At 36.7% G+C, this 26,578-nt stretch overlaps 1 protein-coding gene across 4 annotated transcripts in view; it reads right to left on the minus strand.

Moving 5' to 3' along the window:
* Nucleotides 1-26,578, minus strand: part of SHPRH (SNF2 histone linker PHD RING helicase) — a 58,112-nt gene that overhangs the window by 14,268 nt on the left and 17,266 nt on the right. For all 4 annotated transcript variants that reach the window (XR_015708300.1, XM_087775138.1, XM_087775139.1 and 1 more), the window contains exons 10-24: nt 24,977-25,228; nt 24,097-24,175; nt 21,995-22,158; nt 21,647-21,903; nt 18,711-18,832; nt 15,885-15,973; nt 14,042-14,134; nt 11,796-11,903; nt 10,648-10,790; nt 7,060-7,233; nt 6,665-6,727; nt 5,392-5,617; nt 2,699-2,842; nt 1,292-1,393; nt 349-420 (exon numbers count right to left, since the gene is read on the minus strand). Coding sequence is in view for 3 of the 4 variants with exons in the window: in XM_087775138.1 (XP_087631264.1) it covers nt 349-420; nt 1,292-1,393; nt 2,699-2,842; nt 5,392-5,617; nt 6,665-6,727; nt 7,060-7,233; nt 10,648-10,790; nt 11,796-11,903; nt 14,042-14,134; nt 15,885-15,973; nt 18,711-18,832; nt 21,647-21,903; nt 21,995-22,158; nt 24,097-24,175; nt 24,977-25,228 (2,088 nt within the window). In the remaining variant the exon portion in view is untranslated. The remainder of the gene's footprint in view (nt 1-348; nt 421-1,291; nt 1,394-2,698; nt 2,843-5,391; nt 5,618-6,664; nt 6,728-7,059; nt 7,234-10,647; nt 10,791-11,795; nt 11,904-14,041; nt 14,135-15,884; nt 15,974-18,710; nt 18,833-21,646; nt 21,904-21,994; nt 22,159-24,096; nt 24,176-24,976; nt 25,229-26,578) is intronic.

Genomic DNA, 26,578 nt, shown 5'->3' on the forward strand with positions numbered 1-26,578 from the left:
TACCTATTTCTTCATTCTACGAGTTTATAAATGGCAAAGACATTTTGCTGACAGAAGTATGAAAGCACAACTTCTGTTCTAAAACAATCAGCAGCACACATTTTTGGAAGACTTCTGTCAAAACACTTAAGCATTGATGTCAACAGCTAAAGCCAGTAGAGGTGCTTGCAACTGAGCAAGATGTTATTTCAGGGGAGAGGCTGGGTGGTACTTTACAGGAAAGGGCTTATTTCCCCTGTTTCAATACAATGTTCATTTAAAATCAGATGTTGAAAATTGAACACACAACTGACTCGGATCTAGGTAAAGACATTCTAAAAAGAAAAACCTGCTGACTAAATATCTTACCTGTTTTCCCAGTTGACGTGCACAGATTGGACATGGTTCTGGGTTAACTCCCCCGGTAGTTTTATCCTGAGACTGTAAAGTAGAAAAAAAAAAATAAACTTTGTGTTTCAACAAATAAAAAGTTATTCCATATTTAAAACAAGCTTCTAGAAAAAATGAATGAAGTCCTTAAAAAAAGTGTGTGAACAAATTAAAAAACATCATTCATGATTAAGTAAGTCTGTCTTGAGGAAGTTAAAAAAATATGTAATTTATGGTAAGTAAAAGGAGCACTGTTCATACTGCAGTCCAGATAGCACCTGCATCTCTACTACAGCTTTGAAAAATCCTGCTAAAATACAAGCTTCAAACAAGAAGCTCCTCGTATTTTCTATCAGCTTTACGTTGTTCTAAAAGCACTTAAAATATACTTGATCATGCTTACCTATGCTTACTTAAGCATAATTGTACTTACTTGAACACTATGATTAAAATAATGTAACACACATGAGGTTTGTCTGGTTTTATTTGTTTTGGTTTGGGTTTTGTGGGGTTTTTTTGTTTGGTTGGTTTTGGGTTTTTTTTTACCACTTATTTAAGCTACAGACCTGCTTGTCCTTCTGTTAAGAAGGTAAGCTATTTGTAAAATAGCAAGGGTACATGAAGAGGTACATAATTTTACAAGGGTTCTACTAAACATGGCCCAGTTGGATATAATGAAAGTTTTAACCACCTGAAACTACATCATTTTATAACTGTGTAATTAAGCAAACCGCCAAAATATATAACATAATAACCTTATGAGTATGCAATAACAGAAAGAGCAACACACTGTATTCCAACATGCAATAGAAAATACATTTTCTTAAAAATGTAAGTTTTAAATAAAAATAATGGTAGGTTTCTTCTATTAGGTAAACAGAGTACATCACTTTGGTAAAGACCAAGGAACTGTAAACCTTACTTTCTCCAGATTAGTGAGATACAGAAGTTGTCCTAATTTCTTTTGAAGCTGTGATTTGGCAACTGCCTTGTCATTCAAAAGTTTCACTCGATTTTGCTCTACCTATGGAAACAGTATTAAACACGTATTAAAAAAAGAAAAAAAAATAGTTAAGTTTTACAATGAGGCTTAAATTCATTTTTTGGCAGAATTCAACTGAATAATTTACTGGAGATAGATAGAAGAACAGCTCATTCTGTAAATTTAAGATGCGCTTCTCCCCAAGCAAAATTGATTATCTGTTCCTTTCCTGTACCCAGTATGAACATAGTACTGTGAATGGGCTGAGACCCAGGAGATATACAAACTTGCTCTTTGTTGTTCTATTTGCATTATTGGTTCTTTCCAGAGACAAAACCAACTTAATTTTTTAAAAGTTTCTTTCCAATCTCATTCAATTTATCATGTTTTCTTACAGCCAAATACATCCTAGACTCTACTGCTGGTTCCAAAAACAATGTCTAAGAAACAACTAATTACTTTCTTTATACTTCTTAGAAGCTTTCACTTTTCATTTAACCTATACAAAGATAGAAACATTAAGCTGACTCCTTTTTAGATTAATTAGTTAGTAGTGGTGTAGCTATTAATACTGCAGTAGAAGCAAGCACCCAAAGTATGAAGGCCAAGGTAATGGGTCTTTTATTGTTGGAAACACATACATAAATCTTAGACTTTGCTAAATATTTGTTAAGCGAAGTGCTCCATTATAAAAATTGCTTTAACACACAGATGAAATATCTATTCCCCTACAGAAAGAAAAGAAGCACTTTTATCTAATACTGAATCTCACTGAAAAAAAGCACAAAATGTTTCTATGGAAAACATATTGCTATTGGTGAAAAAAACCCCAAAACCTAAGATGTTAAATCAACCCAGCATTTTCTCTATGTTCATGAACAGAAAGTGTCTCAGAGGTAGCTCAGAAATTCCAAGACATGAAAAAAGATTTGTCCTTCAGGTTTTCACTCCTTTTTTTTTTTATGTCCTTGTGGAAAGTAGCAACATGGGTGAGAAATCAGGTCAACTTAATTTTCCACCAGCTTGAAAACTGGACAATTGTAGAGAAAGGTCCCAGAGCCATTCACCTGCTGCTGGAAGGACAGCAGTCTTTTGGAAACACGCCACTCTTACAGTCAGAAGGCTGACAAAAATATATCAAAATAAGAGTTACAAGCTCAAAAAGGCCCATACACTGAATGTAGAAATAGATAGGAACTCTTTACTCCACCAAAGCTTTCTGAAATGGAAACAGAGGCATATTATAGACCTTATACACAGACCTAAATACAGATTTTATTTTTGTAGGAGGTAGGTTCTTTCAGAAAAACAAACAAACAAACATTTCTTTCCTGACAAGTACTTTACCTCATGCGGTTCTATGATGTGGAGAACTGGTGGATTTGGTTTTGGCTCATCAGGATGACGCACTCTCAGCCGTTCTGTAGCCATTGCCAGTTCATCAATAGCAGACACGTGATCCCTTAGTACCATCCAATATTCATGAAGTAACTGTAAGAAAAGCCTAAACAAATCAGTAACAGAACTGAGTTGAGTTCCCTTTATATGACTCTGCCATACAATGTATAATGTGAAAATCTTTTCAAGTAAGGGATAATATTTCTTTACAGTAATTCGGCCACAACAACAACAAATTATGAAGGAAAACAAACAGTATAGACGACATCATTTTGCTTGCTTTCTTTTCCAGCCTCTCTTTATGAACAACAATAAACAACTGCGTCTCATTTCTTCTACAACTATTACTGTTACAATAACTAATGCAACTACAAGTTCGGAAACAAAATGCCTTGCAAGACTAAGCAAATGCTGAATAAAATAAGGAAAAATGATTAAGCAATTTTAACCAGCTAGCTATTATAGTACTAAGACTGCTTCTGAAAGATGAAGTACGTTTAAAGAAATGTTAACAGTTTGAGTGGTCTTGATAAAAGCACAGACGAGCACAAGGTGAAGATAACATCAGATTCAGTTCTCTGAAGAAAAAAGTAAATTCTGGCTTTCTACAAAACAAACGGCTACAACGGGAAGTATACTATACATATAAACTGACATTTTAAAATTACTGACAATACTGTAAAATACTTCTTCCCAAGCTTTCCATTTTTACGTATTTTATAAAAAAAAATCTTCAGTGATCTTACTGAAATTCTAAGACCTTTTGCAAATGCCAAAAATTGCTATTTGTTGATTTCTGATTTTTCAATTGTAAAAATATTTCTAAACACTCAGTTGCAGGGGGTGTGATGGCTGGTTGTTTGAGGTTTTTCTTTTAGATCAAGAAAAACTTGTTTTGAGCTATGCCTAGATTACAAACAAAATTACTGTGGATTAAACCTGTCATACAGGGTAAGGACAGAGAATAAGCTGAAAGGAGCTTACTCCCCCAAAACTAAAGAAACTAAATTACATTAGGGGAAATTAAGCTAAAATTACATTTCCTTAAAAAGAAAAAAAAAAAAAAAAGCAGCTTGTTGTTTTAGATTTAAGAGTTATTTTACAGAGTATCATCCCTGTAGCTCAATGTAGGTTACAGTAGTACAGACAATTGAATCTGTATTTCCAACTCACGACAGATGGAATCCTAATAGTACTATTTTCATTCTCATTGGTGAATCAGTCCCACCTTTTGTTTCCTAAAGTAAAAGGACATGAAGAGACTGTGTTCCCTTCTTGCAGCAGAAAATCCCCAACACATAGCAATGCCTTGGTAACTAGTTACCTTATGTCGTCCTCCTTTTGTGAACCGCTACAAGCCAAGGACATAAAATAATGACGCGTGAGGACAGCTGGGGTCGTTATTCTCCAGTCAGCATTTTGGCACCATAAGCAAGTGACCCGACTTTGTGAGAACACCACAACTTTATTAGGTGTTTAATAACTTTAACTATCAGATACCTAAATGCTGATTAAGATGTCATTTTGTTTAAAAAGGTTTTCCACTGTGTTACACTGTAACCTAGTGATTTAAGGCAACTCCAGATTAAGTCTCACTCCTAAGTAATGCCACCAATTTGGGGCAAGTAGGTGATCAGTACCCAAGTTTGCTGAAAAACAAAGACAGTCTGAATTCCATTAGTTAATCTAAGATACATAAAGTAAATCACTCTCTAGAGTATCTTTTCTTCTACGGACTAAAGCTAATAACAAATGTTTAAATTCTGGGATAGCATACTCCTGCAAGAAGTATCTTTGCTTTTTCAAAACCTCTTAGGAAAGAGCAAGTTAAGTGACAATTTCCTAGAATCATGAAACAGAAGGCCTGAGAGAAAGATCAAGGTGAAAAATCTGTCAAGGAACAGGAATTTCCTCTCATGTCAGACCACAAAAAAAGAAAAAGTGTATGAAAGAGTCAATAAGCCTGACACAAGTGTACCAAGTGTGTTCTACTGAAGCCTAAGTCTGTGTTAATCAAAAATGAGGAGAAGCATTCAAGAGAAAACACTTTTGATTACACCTAAGCTGTAAGACAGGATGAGACCCTTGTGTGCAACAGCTCTTCCCCCTTCTCCATTCCCGGTATGTATTCACTGCAAGGAAACACAGGTGCATGAAGAAAGCCATAGTATACTCCTGTAGTTCTCTCTGATCCAAACAACAGGAGACTAATTATTTCAGGTTACGTTGTCTAGTAAACAAGATCCAGGAAATAAAGCAATAATCAAAAGACATCTGTAGCTAGCACAAGACTGAAGGTAAACTGCATTACAGAATGGACCAACATTGGATTTGCTGAGTCTTGGTACATTCTGATTTAACTAAACAGATGAACACATTTAATTATATCTGCATGCTGTCTTAATAGATGCAACTACATTGCTTATTAATTTGCTTAGTAGCCAGAATAGCTTTTAGAAACTCCTAAATCATATACAAACCATTTTAAATCAAATCCTGTAAGAAGCACTGTGAAAAGGCTTTGTGTAGGCAAACCCTAATTTCAGGACTACAACTTAGATTTGCTCATATTGAGCCTGAATTTGTTTATATTACATTAAACGGACTACACAACTGTTTTGTCACCATCTCATTTACTGTACCTTATATTCCTTTTTCCATGCTTCAAAGAGTTCCAGAAATATGCTGCCCTCTTCAGTTAGCTTAACATCCATTCGGTGAGCTTTGGCAAAGGAGAGAATAGCTTTCAAGGCACGTTCAGTTTCACTGGTTGCCCACAGTCCTCTACTTGTGGTGGGCAAACGGTCATCAACAAGCCCTTCTTCATCTTCTATCATCTCCTCAAATATTGCCATTTGGCCTTTAACACTTAAAAATAAACCCAACACAATACTTATCACCGATTTTGTACTTCCACATCCATTTCTACTTACTCACCATGTATTTCAGCCTTCTAATATTTGATTAAAGGATAAAGCAAACCAAACAAATATAAACAGCTGTTTTATTACTTGATATCCCAAACGCTTGCTTTGAGCACAGTGACCTCAGTACCAGCAATGAAATCACCACACAGGCCATTTTGTCAGCTCAAAATCATCAACAGCTTTTGTAAAGGCTTACGCATCTTAATTATCGTTCAGTAGTTATTAATGATTAATGTCACATTCATTTAAAAAGTTTGCAATTCTAACTTCTTAAATCAGCAGAAGTTGCAGTTACACTCTGATGCAAAACTTGCTGTGTATTGCACTACTTAAGAACACTACAGCTTCTCAGTTCCCTCCTTGACAAACAATGCTAATTCAGAAGCACAGTAATCATTAGGTAATAGAGCTCCCACTGGTAAAGACTTTTCAAAATGTTTTCTCAGTGACCTCAAGATTTTTGAATCCCGTTTTGACACTGTGAGGGATATGAGAGATAAAAGTCAAAGAGAAAGCATGCAGAGGGCTGTAATCTATGCCTCTCAGTACTGTCCACTATGCACACTTCTCTCACACCACGTGCTGCTGCAACCTTTCTTTCAGCTCACAGCTGCATTCATGTCTGAAATCTCCTTTCTCATTGTGGCTTTAGTCAAATTTTGTTTGTTATGAAACAGGGGTATACATTTAATTAGCACTCTTGTATTTATACACACACTGTCTGAATACTTCAAGACTTCATTACAAATATATGGTCATATTATAGCAGCTTGAGAAAAAGTGGCATGTATTCATTCCTTGTACACAACTTTTTCAAATGAAATTTAGACAGAAAATTAAACTTGATCAGTAAAATTGCTATCAAGGCCACGAGAAAGAAGTTGCTGTAATTTGTTCATAAAGTTATTTTAGAAAACTTTAAGTAGAAATTATAAAACAATCCAACTTTCACTTTTTTAATAGTGAGTTTATAGAGCTATGAACTTACGTATGAGAGAAGAGCTTTGATTCGTATTCTGTGAACAGCTCATCAGCCTTACAAAAGACACAGCTGCAATACAGAAAATTGAAAACAAGCACTCAGCATTTCATCAGAAACCAGAGTAATTCCTGTAATTCCCTATTCCAACATATAAACCCACACAAAGTCCTTAAAAAAGAACAATTTAACAGTCTTATGTACACTCAATATAATAATTGACAGGAAAAGATTTTATAACAATAAACCCAAAGTAAGGTCATGATTCTAACAAAATGGATCTGTGATATCTGTGTGTATGCAAACCCTGAGTACAAAATAAAGACTTTAATATCTTCTTACTTCAAATGAAGGAAAATTTAATAATACACCTCTAAAGTATATTTTCTATTTTCAAGACATACTTGTTAAGTGGAAGTCTAACAGGTCGCAAATGGCAGATAGTGGCAGCCTCAATAACCTGCTTAGAGGGAGGGCCTTCTAAGTTTTTCACTGCTTCTCTTACAATCTTCTGGAACTTCTTCACTTCCTCCAGCTGGGTTGTGAGCAGGTATTGAAGGCCTCTGCAGTCACGGAATCTGATTTAAAGAAAAAGGGAACCGATTGCACACTGAGGCAGCGAATCCAAACTCATTTTGGAGTAGAAGAGAAATAGCTCAATAGCAATATAGGACAACATATGAAGTTCATATCATAAGCAAATGCTTATTACTACTACATGTAATGCTAACTGTTAGAAATCATTCCATTGTATCCCCTGAGATGACGCCTGGTATTTGTGGAATAGAAAGACTCTTTCCAAGACTTGAGAGATGCGACCAAATATTAGTAGTCAACACCAACCTGCAACATTCTGGTCCACAACGCAAATCTACCAAAGGTAAACAACTGCACATACTCTAGTCTTATTTGCATCTCTTGGCCAACAAACTGATTTTCAATGCACCTGTGCAATTCAGAGCAGACACATGCACCCATCACAAAAATATACTGCATTTTGTAAGTTAGCTGTCAAAATTAACATTACTGAATAGACATGACCATGAACTATTTTCCTAAAACTTAGCTATCTTTCATGATTGGAGTGGGAACATGAACACCAGTTAAGTACTTCCCATATTGTGTTCCTGCTGTGAGCAGAGGTCTCTTGCTTGAGAGTGCACCATTCACACAAGGTCTGGCATTCATATACAAGACAGTGTATTACAAGACTGTGGTTCTAACCCGTATTGAAAGTTTAATCCAAAACATACCTTTTGTAAAGTGTAGAGAGAAAAGCACAGGTTTAACAACACTAATAAAGTTTGGCCTTTAAAATGACCTACTTAAGCAATATGTATTTTAAAATAAAATAGACTAGTTTACCTAACCAGTAGTCTGAAAATACATGTAAATTGCATGTAAATCACAAGTCTGTTGTTAACAGTATCAGTTGCCAAATATTCCAGGTTTAGGAAAATCTCCCACACTACACCCTGGATTAACCATCTCTAATAGTCAACTAGAGATTAGCACTTGTTGCTTCCACCACTGACCAGTAATACTTCATAAGACACTGTTTTTTAGGTTTTATTGCATATGCTAAAATAAATTTAAAAGGAATTAAGTTTTATCCCTATTTTATAAAAGAAACAGTTGAGTTGCACATAGCTTGTCCAAAGTTATACAACCTGTAAGCAGCAACAATTTAAAAAGAAACTTCCTAAACAGCTGATTTCAAGTGAGGAAAAAAAAAATCAAGTTTTTGCCACTATGACACAGGCAAGCATACAGATAGATGCATAGGCATATGAGATCAGCGTGAACATGCAAACAATCCTTTCCTCAAATTTATTTTGACCAGAATGAGACGCCATCATTTTCAAATAACACTTAACCATGAAATGTTCATATCACCGACTCACAGACTGGTTGAAGTTGGACAGGACCTCTGGAGGTTGTCTTGTCCAACCCTTCTGCTGAAGCAGTGTCACCTAGAGCTGGTTTCCCAGGACCATGCCCAGATGGCTTTTGAGTATCTCCGAGGATGGAGACTCCACAACCTCTCTGGGCAGCCTGTGCAAGTGCTCAGTCACCCTCACAGTAAAAAAGCATTTTCTGATGTTAAGAGGGAACCACCCGTGTTTCAGTTTGTACCCACTGCCTCTTGTGCTGTCACTGACCATCACTAAAAAAAGCCTGGTTCCATCTTTTTTGCACCCTCCCTTTAGGTATTTATATACATTGAGAAGAATCCCACCTGAGCAGTCCCAGCTCTCTCAACCTCTCCTTGATGCTCCAGTCCTTTCATCACCTTCTTGGCCCTTTGTTGGACTCTCTCCAGTATGTCCATCTCTCTCTTGTACCAGAGAGCCCAGAACTGGACACAGAGTACTCCAGGTGTGGCCTCACCAGCGCTGAGTAGACAGAAAGGATCACCTCCCTCAACCTGCTGGCAATACTTTGTCTAATGCAGTCCAGGACACCATTAGCCTTCTTTGCCACAAGGGCACATTGCTAGCTCATGGTCAACTTTGTGTCCACCAGAACCCCCAAGGTCCTTTTCTGCAAAGCTACTTTCCAGCTGGGTGACCCCAATATCCATTTTGAAGACAGAGAATTCCTTCTTCCTTCTCAGCATAATTCTGAGTTTTGAAGAAAGAAAAGGTAAAGTTTTGTGTCTTTATTTAGATTATTCAATAGAATTATGTTAAGTACTGAAAAGTAAAAGATATGCTTACTTCCAGCAAGGGCAAGGAATTGCCACCTTTTGGTATCATGATAACAGAGTAGTCATACTGGAGGATATGTCTTTAAATATTTAATTAAAACCTGTGCATATTTTAAGTATTTAAATTTATACACACATACACATTTTATATACACAGATATTTATATACATATGTACACACATTTATATACACCTATTTTTAGATGTATTTATATATATATATAAAAAATAAAAAAAAAATTATGTTTTTAATTAAAACATGATTCAGGAAGACTGTATTTAAGAGCACAAGGATTGCTCACGTAGCTGAGAAAACTGCCTGAAGTTAAACTGTGAGAGCACTCTGCTTCCTATGTCTCCCTTTTCTGTGATGAACTTACAGAGCTGGAGCACAGAACGTACAACATGAAGCTAGGACAAAAGGGTTTATTCAGCCTTAAAATGAGATTGCTCAGGGAAGACCTTATTGCTTTCTGCATCTAAATGGAAGGTACAGTGAAGACTGAGCCAAACTTTTCTCAAAGATGCATGGTGAAAGGACAAGAGACAACGGACACAAGATGCAACATAGGAAATATTAACTAGATAGAAGGATTTTTAATTTTTTTTTTCCACCAAGTGGGTCAAATACTAAAACAGGCTTCACACAGAGGCTATGAAATCTCCCTCCTTGGAGATACCCTAAACACAACAGGACAAATCCCTGTGCCACCTGATGGGGCTGAATCTCTGAGCATGGATCTATAAGCTGGGGGTTGGTCTAGGTGACCTCCAGATGTCCCCTCCATACCATTATTCTGTAATTGCACACAACAACAGTGGTACTGTTGTCTTTAACATGAAACCAAACCAAAATTCTTTGCTCAGAAAAACTGGGATGTTATTTTATGCTGTTATACGAGGATTTTCTGATATCGTCTATCTACTTTCCATTTAAGCAAGTCAGTTTCTTTTAGAAGTTACTCAATTTTAATGCAATAAACTTTGAATCTTTCTTGCTCAGAAGTTTCACAAGTACAGAAGACTGTAAAACCACAGTAGATAATACAAAGGAACCTTTAAAAGCATGCTTGTCTAGGAGAAAACTGTAATTCTCCTGTTTTTCTTTCTAAGTGTTCTGTCTAGTTACACTTTTTGGGGGACTGTTTTTTAAATTTAATTGCAGCCCAGATGGTCTGATGCAAAAATGCCTGCTATTTAATTGCAACTGTTAGCACAAACTGATAAGAGGACTTGAGCAGACTTAACTGTATTCATTAACCTATTTTAGATATTCTCTTACTTCTCTGCCATGGAGAGCTTATTAATCTGCTGTTTGTAGTTGCTGGTTATTTCATTTTGCACACGTTGAACAAGCTCCTCATCGATGGCATACTGTATTGCTGTCTGGATGACATCCAACCACCAAGGAGAACCTGAATGTATCTGTACGCAAAAGAAGAGATTTATCCATGAACATTCAACAAACAACGAATTTACTCATTGCAGCAGAGGCTTATACTGCTCTCTAGGCCACGCTCAAACACAGACTGGTAAATTCCACGTAAAGTAGGAAGATGAGAGTATGCTTAAAAAATATCCCCTTTCCTGTTTAAGTGAATATACGATTAAGAAATTTTCTACATTCCCATCTACTTCCACACCTTCAAATTGCTTCAATAGAGTTAGATTCACCAAGGCCATCTACACAGAATAGCCACATAGAAATACTGTAATCTTGACATTTCCTTTTTCTCTCTCTCTCTCAGAGATGAAAGGATCACTTAATTAGAGAAAGTAAGCTCTCTGTGAAATTAATAAAGAGCAACACTGAAGTGACCTCGTAATTTTAAATGGTGAAAGAAGATGCAGAAGTTTACTTCCTCATGTGCCGTTTGCCCCCATTTCTTTACTATTACACAAACGACAAGCGGCATTTCAACTCAGGTGTTCATCAGTTCATTAAGGGCTTGCACCTTCCCATGAAACCTGAATTGTCATATCGACTAAACACAATTAAGCCTTAAGCACAATGACCAAATGCCTGTCAAAGAACCGTTCCTTTGAGAGTAACTGAAATACCATCTGATACACCACAGAAATGTTTCAAAGCAAAAACCTATAACTTATTTACCTAAATTACAAGTGAAACACAGTTAATATAAAAATCAAGCATGGTGTTAAATTTTACTGGAATCATCCCATCATGTACTTGTGGTTTTAGTCATTTGTTCATCAAGTACTGTGTGCCTCTTTATGCGAGGAACACAGGATACGTTTGGGGGGATCTCTGCATGTGTGCACACATGCACACTGACAAAGTCCCATTCCAAACAGGCTTTCAAAGAACCTGTAGAGATGATAAAACAGATGGAGTTCTGGATAAACACATGAAAATAATATTAAAAAAAAATCTCAAAATTCAGAGACAAATATTTAAGAGGTACCTGCCTTTCTCTGGAGCTCCCGAATGGTCTGAAGAACTGGCTGTAAAGCCTGATGGGCTTCTGCAACTTCTGCATTGGACTTACTCATATAATGCTGTCGAAGTTGTTCTGCCTGTATGGAAACGAGAGCTTAAGTTATGCACAACTCATTTACAAGGAATAATTGAAAATGCAAAAACTCCTCAGCTACCATAGTGTTTTAAAATGGTTCGCTACCTGTGTGCTACCCACATTCATCTGTTAGCAATATTTAGCATTAATTTTTTCCTCTAAAATCTAGCATTTATTAGTAAGCCCAAAAAACATTTGGGAAGACAAACTACTACAAAGATGCTAACTGTGCAATTTTGCTTTTGGACAAGCCCGAACAACACAACAGGATTACGCTGCATTACAAAAATGAACTAGAATTTAACTCATAATTCTTACTTCTCTGTACATTTAAATATATTTTGTTGAACAAGTAAACAATAAAAAGATCCTAGAACAATCTGAAAACAAGATAATTTAACTTACTTACATATAAAACTTACCCATAAAATAACAAGAAAGGTTTAAATTTCATTATTTTTAGGTGCATCAGATGTAACTTTACAATAAAAATTACTTCTGACAGTGAAAACCCCTCTTGGTATGCAGGTGTCTCCACAATATAATCAGTACCAGTTTACTTGATATTTTAAAAACTGATGAACAAATAACATATTTCTTGCAAGTAACGTACACATACATGTGTCTTTCACCATTACATTCTGATTTCACTAGGTATCTTTATTTTGTGCATTTTAGGCTGTGTTTAAGTCTTCCTTCTTTTTGTTTGCTACTATCAAGATAATTATATTATTGTTACAGATGGAGCTCAGTTTATCAGGAGTGGACAGGACTCTCAGGTATTTGGATGAGCTACTGGCAAAAGATAGCTATGAAAAACAATCCCTGCTTCACATTTATAAGCAAAATACAAATTTACCGATCCCCCTCCTCTTTACAATAATGTCAGGAGAAGGGGATATAAAAAAATTGCTCAAGTTACAGGTCAATAAAAAAAAAAGGGCAGTATTTCTATAAAGGCTGGTAGAAACTCCTTTAAATATTTAAGAGAACATGTCTCATTAAAACAGAAAAAAATGCTATCTCTGCAAGGAACTTGCATAAAAATGATAAAATATCACAAGATATCCAAATAATAAGACAGATACTGATCACCACCACATAACTGTAGAGGCTGAAAGAACTGGGATTGTCCAGCTTGGAGAAGAAAGGCTTAGAGGGTACAAAATAGCAGCCTTGCGACAGCCAAGGTCCTTTCCAACCCAAACAATACCACAATAATGATGTTCTTTTGCAAACGTGGTCCATATGTCCGCTACAAGTAACCAGTGGGGAACAGTGATCCCAGCTATCTTACCAGATATTTCCCCAGTTAAGATTAAGGATATAGTTAAACAGGCTCATGCACACAGGAAGTAACATGCAGCGACTTGCTTCTCTGGCCAAAGATGGGCAACCTTTCTAGATGCTTAGGCAGTACAAGAGTGACAGGGATGAACCAGTTGCTGTAGGGCATGTGAGTACAATATAAGTAACACAGGGAGAGCCTGGACAGACGCCACTAGCAAACTTTAGGCTATGAAGGCGGCCGCAAATCAGGACCTTCTCAAGAAGGTTTCAAAGAAGATATTACCAGTACCACACACGGGACCAAAGAGAGACGTAGAAAAACAGCTTCAAGACATGACTGAGAAGATGCATTAGACAGTAGTAGCTTATATTTACCAGGAGATGGGGAAGTGTTTTGGAATGGAGGGCACCTATGCAAGAAAAATAAACTTCAGCGAGAGAAGACCCTGACTATCTGCAGTTAAAATGAGAAAAGCTAAAGATAATGTGAGAAAATAAAGGACTCAAAAGAATTCAGGATGATGCATTCTTTATCAGTAACATCTATGTAAGTTATTTCCCCAAGAACGTTGTGGAGGTGGGGAAATCACATTTTAGAGATAAAAATTATTAAAATACACTCACAACATAACAGAGATCATCAAGCATTCACAACAGCACCATTTTACTGGACATTTCTCCTCTATCTCACACACTAAACAACTCTTGATTTTACTAACCTGAAAGGAAATGTATGTAGTTAACTTGAAAGCTATTTAATGTTATTTCTTTAGTTTGAGAAAATATGGAAGGATTAAAAAAAAAAGGTGCTCTTGAAAATGCATTTATATAAAAAGGAACAACGTTTACCTCTTCTGCAAGTCGGCTGTCACGCAGAGTTGGGGGAATTCCTGGGTGCTTTGCCAACAACAATTCCATCAAATTGTGTGTAGAATGAAGTCTCTAAATATACACAAAGTCAACAGCAATCATGAAAAAATACATTGCAACATCTGTGACAGGAAAAGCAATGAAAGCTTACAGCAAGAAATTAGTATTAATTTAAATTAGTTTTATTTTTCCCTCTGTTAATCTGGAAGCATCTTATAAAGAAAATATGCATTCTTTTCCTCATTTTACTGAGGGAGGAAATGAAACATTAAAAAGACCTTCAACACCTCAAAAGCAAATCAGCTGGAAAGTTTGATACCAAGTCATCCGATTCTGTCCCATACTCACCCTCCTAATTAAAACAGCCCTTAACTATCATGGAAAACAAGTTATTTATCTCAGAGCACATTCTTCTGTAAATACCTTTCAGAATATTATAAGGAGACAATTCACTTAGCCTAGCTAAAGCAAAATAAAGTATAAGGAAAAAAACAGCTCCCAAGAGCTTCAGTCTTTTTTCGTATTTTTCACTTTTCTGAAATAAAAGATGACTGAATAAAACATGACCTTTTTGTTTATGTTTAGGGAAAATAAACTTGATTGTTAATATAAGGCAACTCTATTCCTCTTTCCTAGGTTCACCCTACGTATCCCAAACTAGATTCCCAATATTATGCTGCCTGCATATCTCCCACAAACTGATAGTAATAACTTTCACTATCATGAACTTGTCCTTTCTTACCTCCTGGATCCACTTCACCTTTGCCCTATTACTGTCTCAGCCACCGAAGAGCACTAGCCAGCAGTAGTTTGCCATTATCTTAAAGAGCTAAGCCTACACAACTGGAAAGTACTCAACAGAAGCTGAGTTTTATTACACAAAGGCAATATGGGACAGTGTACATTTTGAGGGAAAAAAAGCTTTATTGGATTGCATAATCCAGTAAAGCAGCTTAATTAACAATCTCATTATGAGTAGCTTAACAAGTTTATGCTGGTACAGCTACACTAAGTGAAAAATGCCTCTGGGGAGTCACAAAGGAGAAGGAAGGATCAAAGAAGCACAACAGAGCCATCAGATGACCACATGCAAGATAATCAAAGAATAACTTACTTACTGAAGCAAGCAAAGTAAAGAAATAGACAACTGATCACTTCTTATTTACCCGTCATTAACATTTTAAGTATCTTGTTATGCTTAAGAGAATTTTGGTCAATTTAGAACTGATATTTCTTGAAGAAATATACAGAAGTTACTTACAGAACCATTGCTTTTTTAGTCAGGAAAATATATCCATATTTTTAATATAGTATTCAAAATGTATTAATATATATCCTGAAGAGAAAATTAACTTTGATTATTTTTCATGTTTTGATGCCTTTTCAGAGAACATCTTCTGTAGTGCAACAATTCTATTATTCTCTGTCATTTGGCATGTTAATATCATTCTCAATGCAAACCCAGCACCCTGTATTTGCAGGATGTAATATAGTACCATTAATGTGAGCAGTCACAGTCACATACACAAGGAATTCAGCATGTTAAGTTTACTGCAGAACAGCAGGTGGAGATCATACACTGCTTCTGGGATATCATGAAGATGCACAAGCAAAAGTTTTTAAAAATACAGTAGCTTTTTAAAAAAAAAAAAGGAAACATGAAGGTCACTGGACATACTCCTATCTAAAGACTGTGATAATGAGAGCAGGCTGAAGAGTAATTCAGCACACCACTGGAAGAAAGAGAAGACCGACCTGTTAAATTAAATCTAAAGTAGTCCAGTTCTTAACTATGTCTCTTTACATTTGAATGCTCACTCACTTGCAAGGAATCTGTTTTGAGCTTTTCTTTGTGCTCTTCAGATGATCGTAACACTTCTCTGTACAGCTCTGCAGCGAATGCATATTCTCCTGAATTAAAAAAAAGAGTAACAAAAACATACACATATTGTGTTGTTTTTTAAATATACAAACACCCATGACTGGCCATCACTTGTTACATACTAAGATGTTTTCAGAAAGGCTGTATAATATCTACTTGTCTTCAAGCAAATCTTCCCTATTCATTCCCTCCCCCCCCCCCCAAAAAAAAAAACACTGGTAAAAGACAGATTATTATATTTTACAAAGACTAAAGCGGTTTCCAAATTAAATTTCTTTTGTGACTGCAAGATCTGTAGACTTCTGATCTTAAAATATGTAATCAATCACAGTTGCATAAATCCAAAAAATCTCACATGTTGCACTAAAAAAAACATCATCTACAACTCACTGCAGTGATGCATTACTAAGTTCACACTGCAAATACATTATTCACTCTTCCAGTGAAAACAAGGAAAGTTGTGTCATACTTCAGAAATGCAGAAATGATTGAATACATGCAGGGAGCATAACTACTGATGTAAGCTGCTAACATCACAATCACTTCTCAGAAAATAGATTACATAAATTAAAAAAGAAATACAAAATTGAAGTTGCATATGGAAAAGCAGCAAAAAAAAAAATTATTTTCTTTTCTCAACTGACAGAAATTTACTTAGCCAGTAACAGTCTTCGAAGACTCTTAAAACTTGGAGAAGTACAGGGACATGAAATGTATAAAGACAGATAACACAGTAAAAGAAAAATGATCTTCCTACATATCTGGAAGCCTAACAACCCTATTTCAACAAGATTTGTTGCTTCTTACATTGAAACAGTTGCCAGTCATAAGGGTGTAGTCCTGCAATATACTATTGCTATTACTAGTAACAGGCCAAAAGCTATGTGCTGAATTTGCAAAGCTTCAAGGTTGAGGCTTGTCAGGCCTCCTTTGAATTTTTCTTGACCTGCCTGCACCTTTTACTTGACTTAGATGTGACAGCAGTTTCTCTAATTCACTAGGTGTCTACGGCTAACTTTTTTTTTTTTTTTTAAACTTTTATTCATCTTTGTGTGGTACAATCACAACTTTATTTATATAGATAGCAGTAACAAGCAGTTATTCTATGTACAATGAGATATTTACAACTAACACAATGATGTAGTGTAGAGAAATACAGGCCTACTAACAACAGCAGAGGCCTTGAAAAGTAAAGATATAGGATGCAGTGTAGAGGAGTACAGCCATGGGATGCTAAGAGATGGTGCACAGGCTTGGCAGTGAATAAGGAAGCCATGGCGACAAACAACTCACCCACAGTCAAAGAAATGCAGACCTACAGCTGGACAAAACGGGTTTTAGGGGCAACAAAGAGAACAAAGAAATAGTATGTAACATTCATAAAAGGCATCAGGTAGACTAAATTTGGTGTTAACGTGGAACTGCGGACCAATGAAGAAAGAGAAAGGCATAAAAGTGTGCTAGCAAACATAAAAATGACCCTAATTGGATCCTTGAGCGAGAAAGAAGAAACCATCAACACAAACATCTTATTCCTCCTGACAAAGAACTCCAGGTGGTGACAACTAGCCATAGCACTGCCACCACTGGTATGAAGCCACTGATCTCAGGACCCAGAAGGGCAGTAGAAAGGTGAGCATAAAAGCAGGACAAGCAGTAGAAACAAGTAAGCGTGACTATTATTGGTTTTTCACCTGTAACAACTAGATCTGGGCTAATAACAATTAGACCTATAAGATTTCAATTATACTAACAATAAACTCATGGCTTTACTTAAATATAAGGTGCACTTCCTCCTTGCTGATAAAGAAGACTGAGTGTAAGAGTAACACGGGGCGGGGGCAGTTACAGACCAGAACTCTGCCTCAGTCCTGCTTTTGTGTCTCACCAGATGCGATTTTCATCAATCTGCTTTTCAAAAAGGGCCAAACTTGCTTTTTGCTGCTAGTGTATTTTAGAAGCATTTAATCTGTACAGAAATCTTTTTAAGCACTTAATTCTACCTGAAAAAATTGATACCCATGCTGCAATCATAACAAAGTATTTCAAACTTACTAACTACGGACTAGAGAATCTGAATGTAGTCTTTCTGTAAGGCAAGTAACAGAACAGGCAGGTTGCTTGTTCTCTTCTTTGAAGGAAGACTTTAACATGAGCTGGAAAAATTCAAGCAGCTTGCCAACTTTAGAAGACTTGTTACTTAGCAAAGAGGCATTTCTTTCACATTCACGATGAAGTTATTTTAATTTATTATTTTGTTCAGTGGGACATTCAAGATTAATATAATTATTTTTGTTTCCCATTCAAAGCTTTTTTTCCTCCCAATTCAGGCAAAAATCTGCATTGACAGAGCTGTATAGCAGGCAGCAGCAAACAGATTCCACAGTCAGCATAACAGTTTGCACGGCAGGGGGCACAAAGGAAGCCCAGAAAGCAGTACTGATAAAACAAAAGCAGGTTAAACACAATTACACACGTATGACTTCTTTTCTCTTCCCAGTACACATAGATGGTAGAATCAAGAAAGAATAATACTCTAAGACACCTCAAAGATGCTCCAAACTACACCTATTCTTTTCTCCATCATCTAGAATGAATGCTGGGGTTTATTGCAAACACTGTTACATGCCTCTCTAGTTTCCCAGGATTTCACTCCCCCCCCCCACCCCGGAATTCAGAAAAGCCACTGTTTTAACATGGTATCATCTAAACCATAATTAGCCTACTAAAGGGAGTAAAGAACACGCTACAGCCATCCAGTCTTACCTTTAATAATATGGATACCAGCTAAGCCATTAAGAGCACACACCAACTGTCGGTGAGCTTCCTCACACTCCGTTCGACATTTCTTCTGCAGAGATGTCAGCAGTTCCTCCATGGTCATGGTGCTGAAACGGAGACCAAATGGCTCAAATTTGAAACAAAACCACAACACTAGAGAAGTAAAACTGTCATGCTGTGCAGCATGAAAGATTGTTACATGTATCCAACATACTGTGCAAATGTTTGAGATTTATTTACTTATTAAAAAATAGCTGTCAGCTTTTTTCCCAGCTAGAACTTTACCCTAAAGGAGGCTGACATCTCCTAAAAATAGAAAGAAACAGGAAACGAGAGGAAAATTAGAACTAGGTAAAATAATCCTTCACAGGGCAAAATATTTTGCTCCTTCTGTTACAGTAGTGAACTGGAAACAAGCAAAAATAGACCTCCTTTTGCTAGAAGCTGTTCAAACGAAAACAGCTATGAGAGACTACATTTCTCCCCTCTGCTACCAATCTAAACATGCAAAACAGATGAGGTGTCAAGGCAAAGAGGAAAACGTGTGGAATAAGAATAGTGAAGATTAGCAACTATCATTTTAAACTTCTTTTTCTACATTTGTTTGCAGTATTTGTAATTCTTGAGAGGAATTTAGTCAGAAGGGAGTTAGCTTAACACAAAAATACAGGAAACAGAGGTAAGAGGGAGAAGCAAGAACAGAGATGAGAAAGAAGAAAGAAAGAAGCATGAAGGATAGCATGGAGTAAGGCCAAGGGACAAAGAATCCAGGCAGGAAGAAGCCTGATGTGAAGAGACAGGAGAGTAAACTGCAACAACAGTCTACAACAGCTGACCTGAGGCTGCTTCTATGACCAATTACTGCTGTGAGACCAGACACTACACTGCTCCCTGAAACTCTGCTCCTCAGCCTCATTCACCTTCAGGAGAAGCATTTGGTGTTTAGTGCCGTGGAGTAGAGTGAGAGGTGGCATAACTCCTGTGCAGTCTGGGCCCAAGGTGTGCTGGAAGGGCATCCTTGACTAGGCCTTTATTTTACCCTCCTTGCAACACTGTTCCATTTGCAGAAACTGTTCGTTGAGTTTACGCTACACTGTTACACTAGAACAGGCTTTACATCAATATAATCACTATTTACAATTAGCCGAATTGTGCAAAGGTATTGACAAATACACAGAGCACCTGCTGCTCATACTCTGATACTTCCATCACTACTACTTATCTTTCATTTTTAAAACCATCAGCAGTTTCAAGAAAAATTATAAACGCAAAAGGATGTACATATAAAGTATGCAATTTGATATATAGCCTGAGACTACCAATTAAGACAAAAATAAGGTTTTTTTTACTCAATGTAACTAGGGGAGCCTAGAAAACTCCATTTTGAGGCTTATATTTTTGCTGAGTAGGTGTTCTCATTTACTGTCTTCACTACACAGGTGGGAAAAGAAGGTCATCTAGCATAGAATATGCTCCAAACTCAGCTTTCTTGTTTCTAGCCAGTTTCTCTTATCCATATGCTCCAGCATCAACCTTCTTGTTTCAGCAAATTTCTCTTCTTCATCAAAGTTTCTAGCACTGAATTTCTTCATTCTTCTCATACATATAACCAAAGCCAGGAGCCACATCTTCTCTCTGTTCTGGGAATGCCCACTGCTGCAGTCAAGCTTGGTTCACAAAAAAGACAGGTAAATAGTGCTGGGAAACAACTTTTCATTGTACATATGATTTTAAGAAAGATTTAATTTTCATCACAAGTTTTTCCACCACAGTTACTATGCAGCTGTCACTCTGCAAGCATTCCACCAAAACCAATGCAGTACCAAGCTGTCCCCAGCATACTCAGCTCAGTTTACACATTTCATTTGTAATCCACTGGCTCATTTTAATGCAAATAATCTTGTATGGACTGGTGGGAATATCGATTTCTCCTGTGTTTGAGTCCTTGTGTCTACACTAGCAGACTGTTAGACAGAAAGTGCTACAGCACAGTGCCTATTGGTCCCTGCTGAAGTAGGTGCAAAGTCAGCTACAGCTGCTTAGGCACTGTAGGTGCCCTGTATGAGAAAGGGGAAGGAGCAGGACACAAAACTTCATAAAAGGATAGAGATTGAATAGAATGGATGAACAAGAGCAGGAAACAGTAGAAATAACACTGGCAGTGTTAAAAGTTTTAAGTTCTTCCCTACCTGTAGCTTAAAAAAGAAACAACATAGACAGTGCTCCGAGAGTCTGGAATAGAAACAGCCTGTTCTTTCATAACCCCCCTCTAATTCACTGAAAAAATAGCTGCTACATTTCACAAAGAGTGCTAGCAACATGCTTTTTGTCTAACAAAGGCTGAGACCAAACTGGTAACTGGTATTTGGAGGACACTTGTGAGGAAGATGATCTTGAAAGCGTGCAAAAAAAAAAAAAGGGGGGGGGGGGGAAGCATTTGAACAGTTTTCAAGTTTGGATCTACATTTACAAATTCTGCAATCTCACATTAACATTTTCTTTGAATTAAAGAACTGTTCCATTCTGTTTATTCATTTTGTTCATTGTTCTCATTTATGAACATGTGTTTTGCAAGAGACAAAGAAAATCAGTGGACTTAAAACTGAGAAAGAATCTGGTTTGTTTCACACTCAGTCTGCCACCTGCAACACCCTAGTATCTATCAGCATCATAAGGTTAAAATGTTACTACACAAACAACTGCCTCTCAGTACTATGTTCTTTAACACAAGAATTACACTAACTACCCTACTGCATCCTATTCAGCTTCTGAGGTCAGATAGCTTGGTGTGCTACAGTTGCACATTTAACTGAAGAAGCTTAAAATGAAGCTTGTTTGAGAACTGTACAAGATCTTGCACCATTAGGGACAGAGTTTTGCTTTGCATAAAGCAAGCCACTTAAGAAGTGACAGCAATTCACCTTTTCTGTAATGGCAAGAACTCTCCCCGAACAGCTTGTGGATGACAGCAGGCCTGCCTCAGCCGCAGCAAAGGGTACAGAATAGAAGTCACAGTCCTTCTATCCAGGCTACTAAGCTTCAGAGTCCAGTCCGAAATCTTCCTGAGTTTTGCCAATGCATCCTGGCAGCACACCTCGTGCTGGCGATGATAGAAGTGTCTCTCCACAGGAGAAAAGTGAAGCCAGTGTACATTTTCTGTCTGAGGGGGGATTTGAATCTGCAATTAAAAAAGAAAATAAGTGTAGTTTGCAAATAAAGCTATTGATAAATGTTGTTCAGGAATTTTAAAACCCAAAACTCTTATTTACTTGGTCAATCACATCCTTCTTTGCTGATCTCCACATTATCTTGGCAATTAGACTGTAGAGAGGCCGGGGATTTTTCCTACAATAAGGTCGATATAAAAGTTGGTCCCACCAATGTTTGACCCAGTAAGGATCAACTCCAAGAAAAAGGACTAATCCATAAAGATCTGCCAAGAAAAGAAAATGTTTTAGTACAATGTTTGTGTTTTAATACTTCACAATATGCCTCCAAAAAAATTAACTTTCGTACAAAGGTTACCAGGCATAAAGCAACTACATTCTGGCCATTATCTTTTCCACTTGTTTTCCAGTCATTCCCTCATCAAAATAGCTCATTTGAGGCAGGGGACCGGGTCGGGGAAGGCAGGGATTCTCTCCTTTAGCTAGTTGTTGATTTTCACAAAACATACTGGAATATTACTATTTGTGAGACACCTTCATAATTTCAAGTTTAGCAGAACACAGCAATGAATTTAAACCTATTCAGAGCAGAGGTGAGAGGCAGAAATTACAAGATTGCATATGGTTAACTGGGTTTGCCAGGTTTTTCTAAAACAGTATTGCTCAGTATCATTACTTCACAGCCTGCTGTGCACCAACTGTCTGTTGCCCACCATCCTAAAAGGGGCTGCAATTCAGAAGACTTTCACTTTTCCACTAAGGCATAACAAATTAACAAAACACTTTTTTTTCTTACTAATTGAGAGAATACAGCTTGCTAATTCTGCCCAATTCAGAAACGCGTCACTCTGGGGGACGAAACTTAAGGACATACTGACTTCACACTTGTATCTAAATCTTACTGGAAAAATACAGAAGCACACGTTTAAACGCCGCATGTGGACAATGCAGGAATAAAAATATATGATGGTATCTTATAGATAGTTCTTAAACATCTGGTGGCTACATTCTTTATTCTGTTAGCTTTATGGTAATTTTGGCATTCAGCTGAGAGCTGCAAGACATTCACCAAATACATCATAGACCAGAGGAAAAAAAATCCTGGGGATCATTTCTATGCAGGAAACAATTGTTTACCCAGAGGTCCTATCCCACTTTATTACAATGGCACAGATTCAAATTAGTCAGCAGTTTTCATCCCCTATGTGATGGGGGCTTCCTCCGCATAGCCTGAGCACCTGGCCAACATGTATTATGGACAATATGACATTTCAGGTATGTATTAAATCAACACTATCACACATAAGGACTCAAACAAGTTAATCATGACAGTGAAATCAATCACTTCGTTCTATAGTGTTTGCTTTGTTAACTATGTATTCTCACAGCTGTTATGTGTATTTATAAGTTTAATCCACAATTTTATAATGAATTAATCTACAATATTGACTTTTATAATAGTTTGGTATCTGAACAATAGTTCGCAAACGCTTACACTGATTTATCCACTTTCAAACTTGTTGCCTCAATGTGTACCACATATTTCTAAATCCATCAAAGAACACAGGGAGATGAAGTTAGTCAGTTCCCTTTCTTTTTTTCTATCTCTGCCTGAAGCCTGTCTACAGAAACTGAGTACGTCACAAAAAAGACAAGATAAATGACACCTGCTAACATACAGCTCCACACATCTCAATTCATTAAGTCTTTACATAAGGACTTAAGACAGTTTCATAAAGCTTTAGAACGATTTTTAGAATTTATATTCACGGCAGTTGATGCCCACAGTAGTTCATACAGGGCTATGTAAAAAGCAAATACAGCTTTGCTTGCTGTATTTGACAGTTAGAAGGATCCTGTAACCAGAGCGGACTATCTTTAGCTGCGATAGAGAAGGGTTAAAATTTACCCACTCTGCTAAGCGAAGACTGAAGAACAGACTTGAGTCAGCTGTTCGACATACAGCTGCTCCACTCCCCAAAGTATTTGTCTAACTCAGGAAGATAAGAAGATTTCAGCTCTGCAGTTCTTATATTGATACAGTTATTGATGGCTTTATTACATGCTTAAGGTTTATGGCTTACCAAGTCAGAGTACCCAACAAATTCAGAGAAAAACTAGTAGACATTTTAGCTGCTTCAAACCACCACCTAGTTATCAGCACAAGGAAAACCCACAGATGACACTGCTACATAAAATCTCACCTTCTAATCCTCGCTGCACAGGAGTGCCACTGACACACCAGCGATTGATTCCACTTAAACGGAGTGCCATTTCAGCAGCCTAGCAAAAGAAGATAGAACCAATGGTAGGAAGAGAAAAACAAAGCTAGAGTGGAATACAGTCTGAAAACACGTGGACCTTATTTTTAACAAGTCTGAACATCTTTTCAGTATGTAAGATTAGCAGACCTATGAGCAGCATTGGTATAATATATTATAAAAATGTGTATAAAGTTATTGAGCTTTTTTGAAGGTAACTGAAAGCTGATAAAAGCCATATCTACTTCCAAGTAATCAAGTGCAATTAAGGGTTCGCAGAAGGCAAACAGTTAGCAAAAGAAACTGTGTAAAAAAAAAATAAATTGAAGCCTATAAGCCATTATGTAAGCAGCATTTTTGTCTTCCTGTCTTGGGCAAAAAGACTGGATGAATACTAATTAAAATAATCTCCCTCTACAGACTGCAGCCCTACAGTTTGCAGACTGCTGACTATTTTAGCTTTTAGACCCAAAGGACATATCTATGCCTCTGAACAATGTCACTGAACAGGCTAGTGTCTTGTTTGAAACCATCGAACACCATATACAACACAATGACAGAGTTCTTTAAACTGTCGGTATAGATTATGTTAAGTATTTTTTGAGCTGGATATACTTCACAGTCTGCCAAAATTCCAAAAAGAGAACCATTTAATAGTAAATATCTCCAACAGAAAATACACTTCTAAAGAACAAGCTACAAGGACACATTACCTGAGTGCACTGAACACTAAGAGAGTGAGAGGGAAGTCTGTTGTGTTATTTACAATAAGCTTGTCAAAACCCTTTCAAGTTGAATAAATGCATGCCCAGGAATGTCGTACCTTTGCGGTAGTGCATTCAACCATTTGTGCTTCATCGAGGCAGATCCTCCACCACTCCACTGCTACCAAGGGGCTTGGGATGGCCATGTACCGCTTCTGGTTCCTGAAACGGCGCCCATCTTCGCTGTTACTGTGGGGTATATCTACATAGTTCAGTTCAGTGCGGAGAACATCATATGTGGTGATAACCACCTCCTGCTCTGCCAACATGTGTGGCTGCAAAAAGCCATGCTTCTTCACACCTTGATACACCTACGTAGATTTGTATTCAATAGCACAATAGCAAAGAATGAAGGTAAGAGACACTAATAAAAATGCTAAAATACCAGTACAGCTTAATACGTTCATGCTTTTAGCAGTGTTGCTCATATAATATGAAACCATTCATAAAACCTGTATTCATATAGTAGTACGGTGGGAAATCCATAAAAGTAACACAGGTAAAAAATGCAATACAGAGACATTGATGCAAAATTTTTATGTATGATTATTTATACCTTCGCAAAACATTTTTTTTCCTCCTTTGAAGAAAAAAGGACTTCAGTATTTTCTACAACAGTTATTTGTTAAAACAGTTGTTTGCAAGATTAAGTATTCTGTAATGTTGTACAGAGTAACATTACGTAAGTCAGTGTTACATGTCCAGTCGTCTCCTCTCCTTTACCATAGATGTATTACCTTTCTCCCCATTGCCTCAAAAATTTCATGGATGATTAAGCAAAGACAGAAGTATACAGCAAAATATTTAAAAACCAGAAATGATACTCTGGATAATATTTTATCTACAAAGAGGATTTCTACAGAGACTCATGAGATAAAAAGAATACCCTAGTAAGAAACAATCCCTATGCACCAACAGAATATTATTATAAAACTTTCATAATGACATTTGTTCTAATATCAGAAGTATTTTTCTTATCTCCCTTGTCATTTTAAGCATAATCCTTTTGGAAACATACAGCAGTTTAAATAAAAAAATTAACAAGCTAAACCAAACATTTTAATATATGCATCCCCATGGTAGCATTCTATACCTGAAGAAAATAAATACAGCACATATTACAAGTCCCAATATATTTACAATACCAAAACATCTCAGAATTTCAAATAGTGTGGGGTACAGTACACAATCAAAATATATTTTTAGAATAGGAATGTTTTCTCATCCGCAGGATTTTGAGCTACTAAAAACAATTATCACCAGAGTTATATATCAATTGCCTTTTTTTTTCCTTCCCATACAAACTTTTTCTCTTGCTCCCAATTTACTTCAGAAACCTACTTCAAAATTACAGGCATCCATTGCTTACTTTAAGAATTTTATCATCAGCTACTTCTTACCACTCATCTAGATCTGTATACTAATCACAATATTAAAACAGATAAAGCTTTCTTCTGACAGATACAGGAATATCCTTTTTTTTTTTTTAGAAAGGACCTATATTCTAGTCTCAACTTCAAATAGCTAGCATTTTTCTATTCCTCTCTCATTCTGCAAGTTTATGATTAATTATATAAGAATGGACCATCTTGGTTACTGTTTATCTACTACTACCTACAAACACTTTTACCATTTAAGAAAATCACACTGTCTTTTAGTCC

Source organism: Nipponia nippon, unplaced genomic scaffold (assembly GCF_047370975.1).
Source record: "Nipponia nippon isolate SJK-2023a ecotype South Korea unplaced genomic scaffold, ASM4737097v1 scaffold_4, whole genome shotgun sequence".
Taxonomy (NCBI): Eukaryota; Metazoa; Chordata; class Aves; order Pelecaniformes; family Threskiornithidae; genus Nipponia; species Nipponia nippon.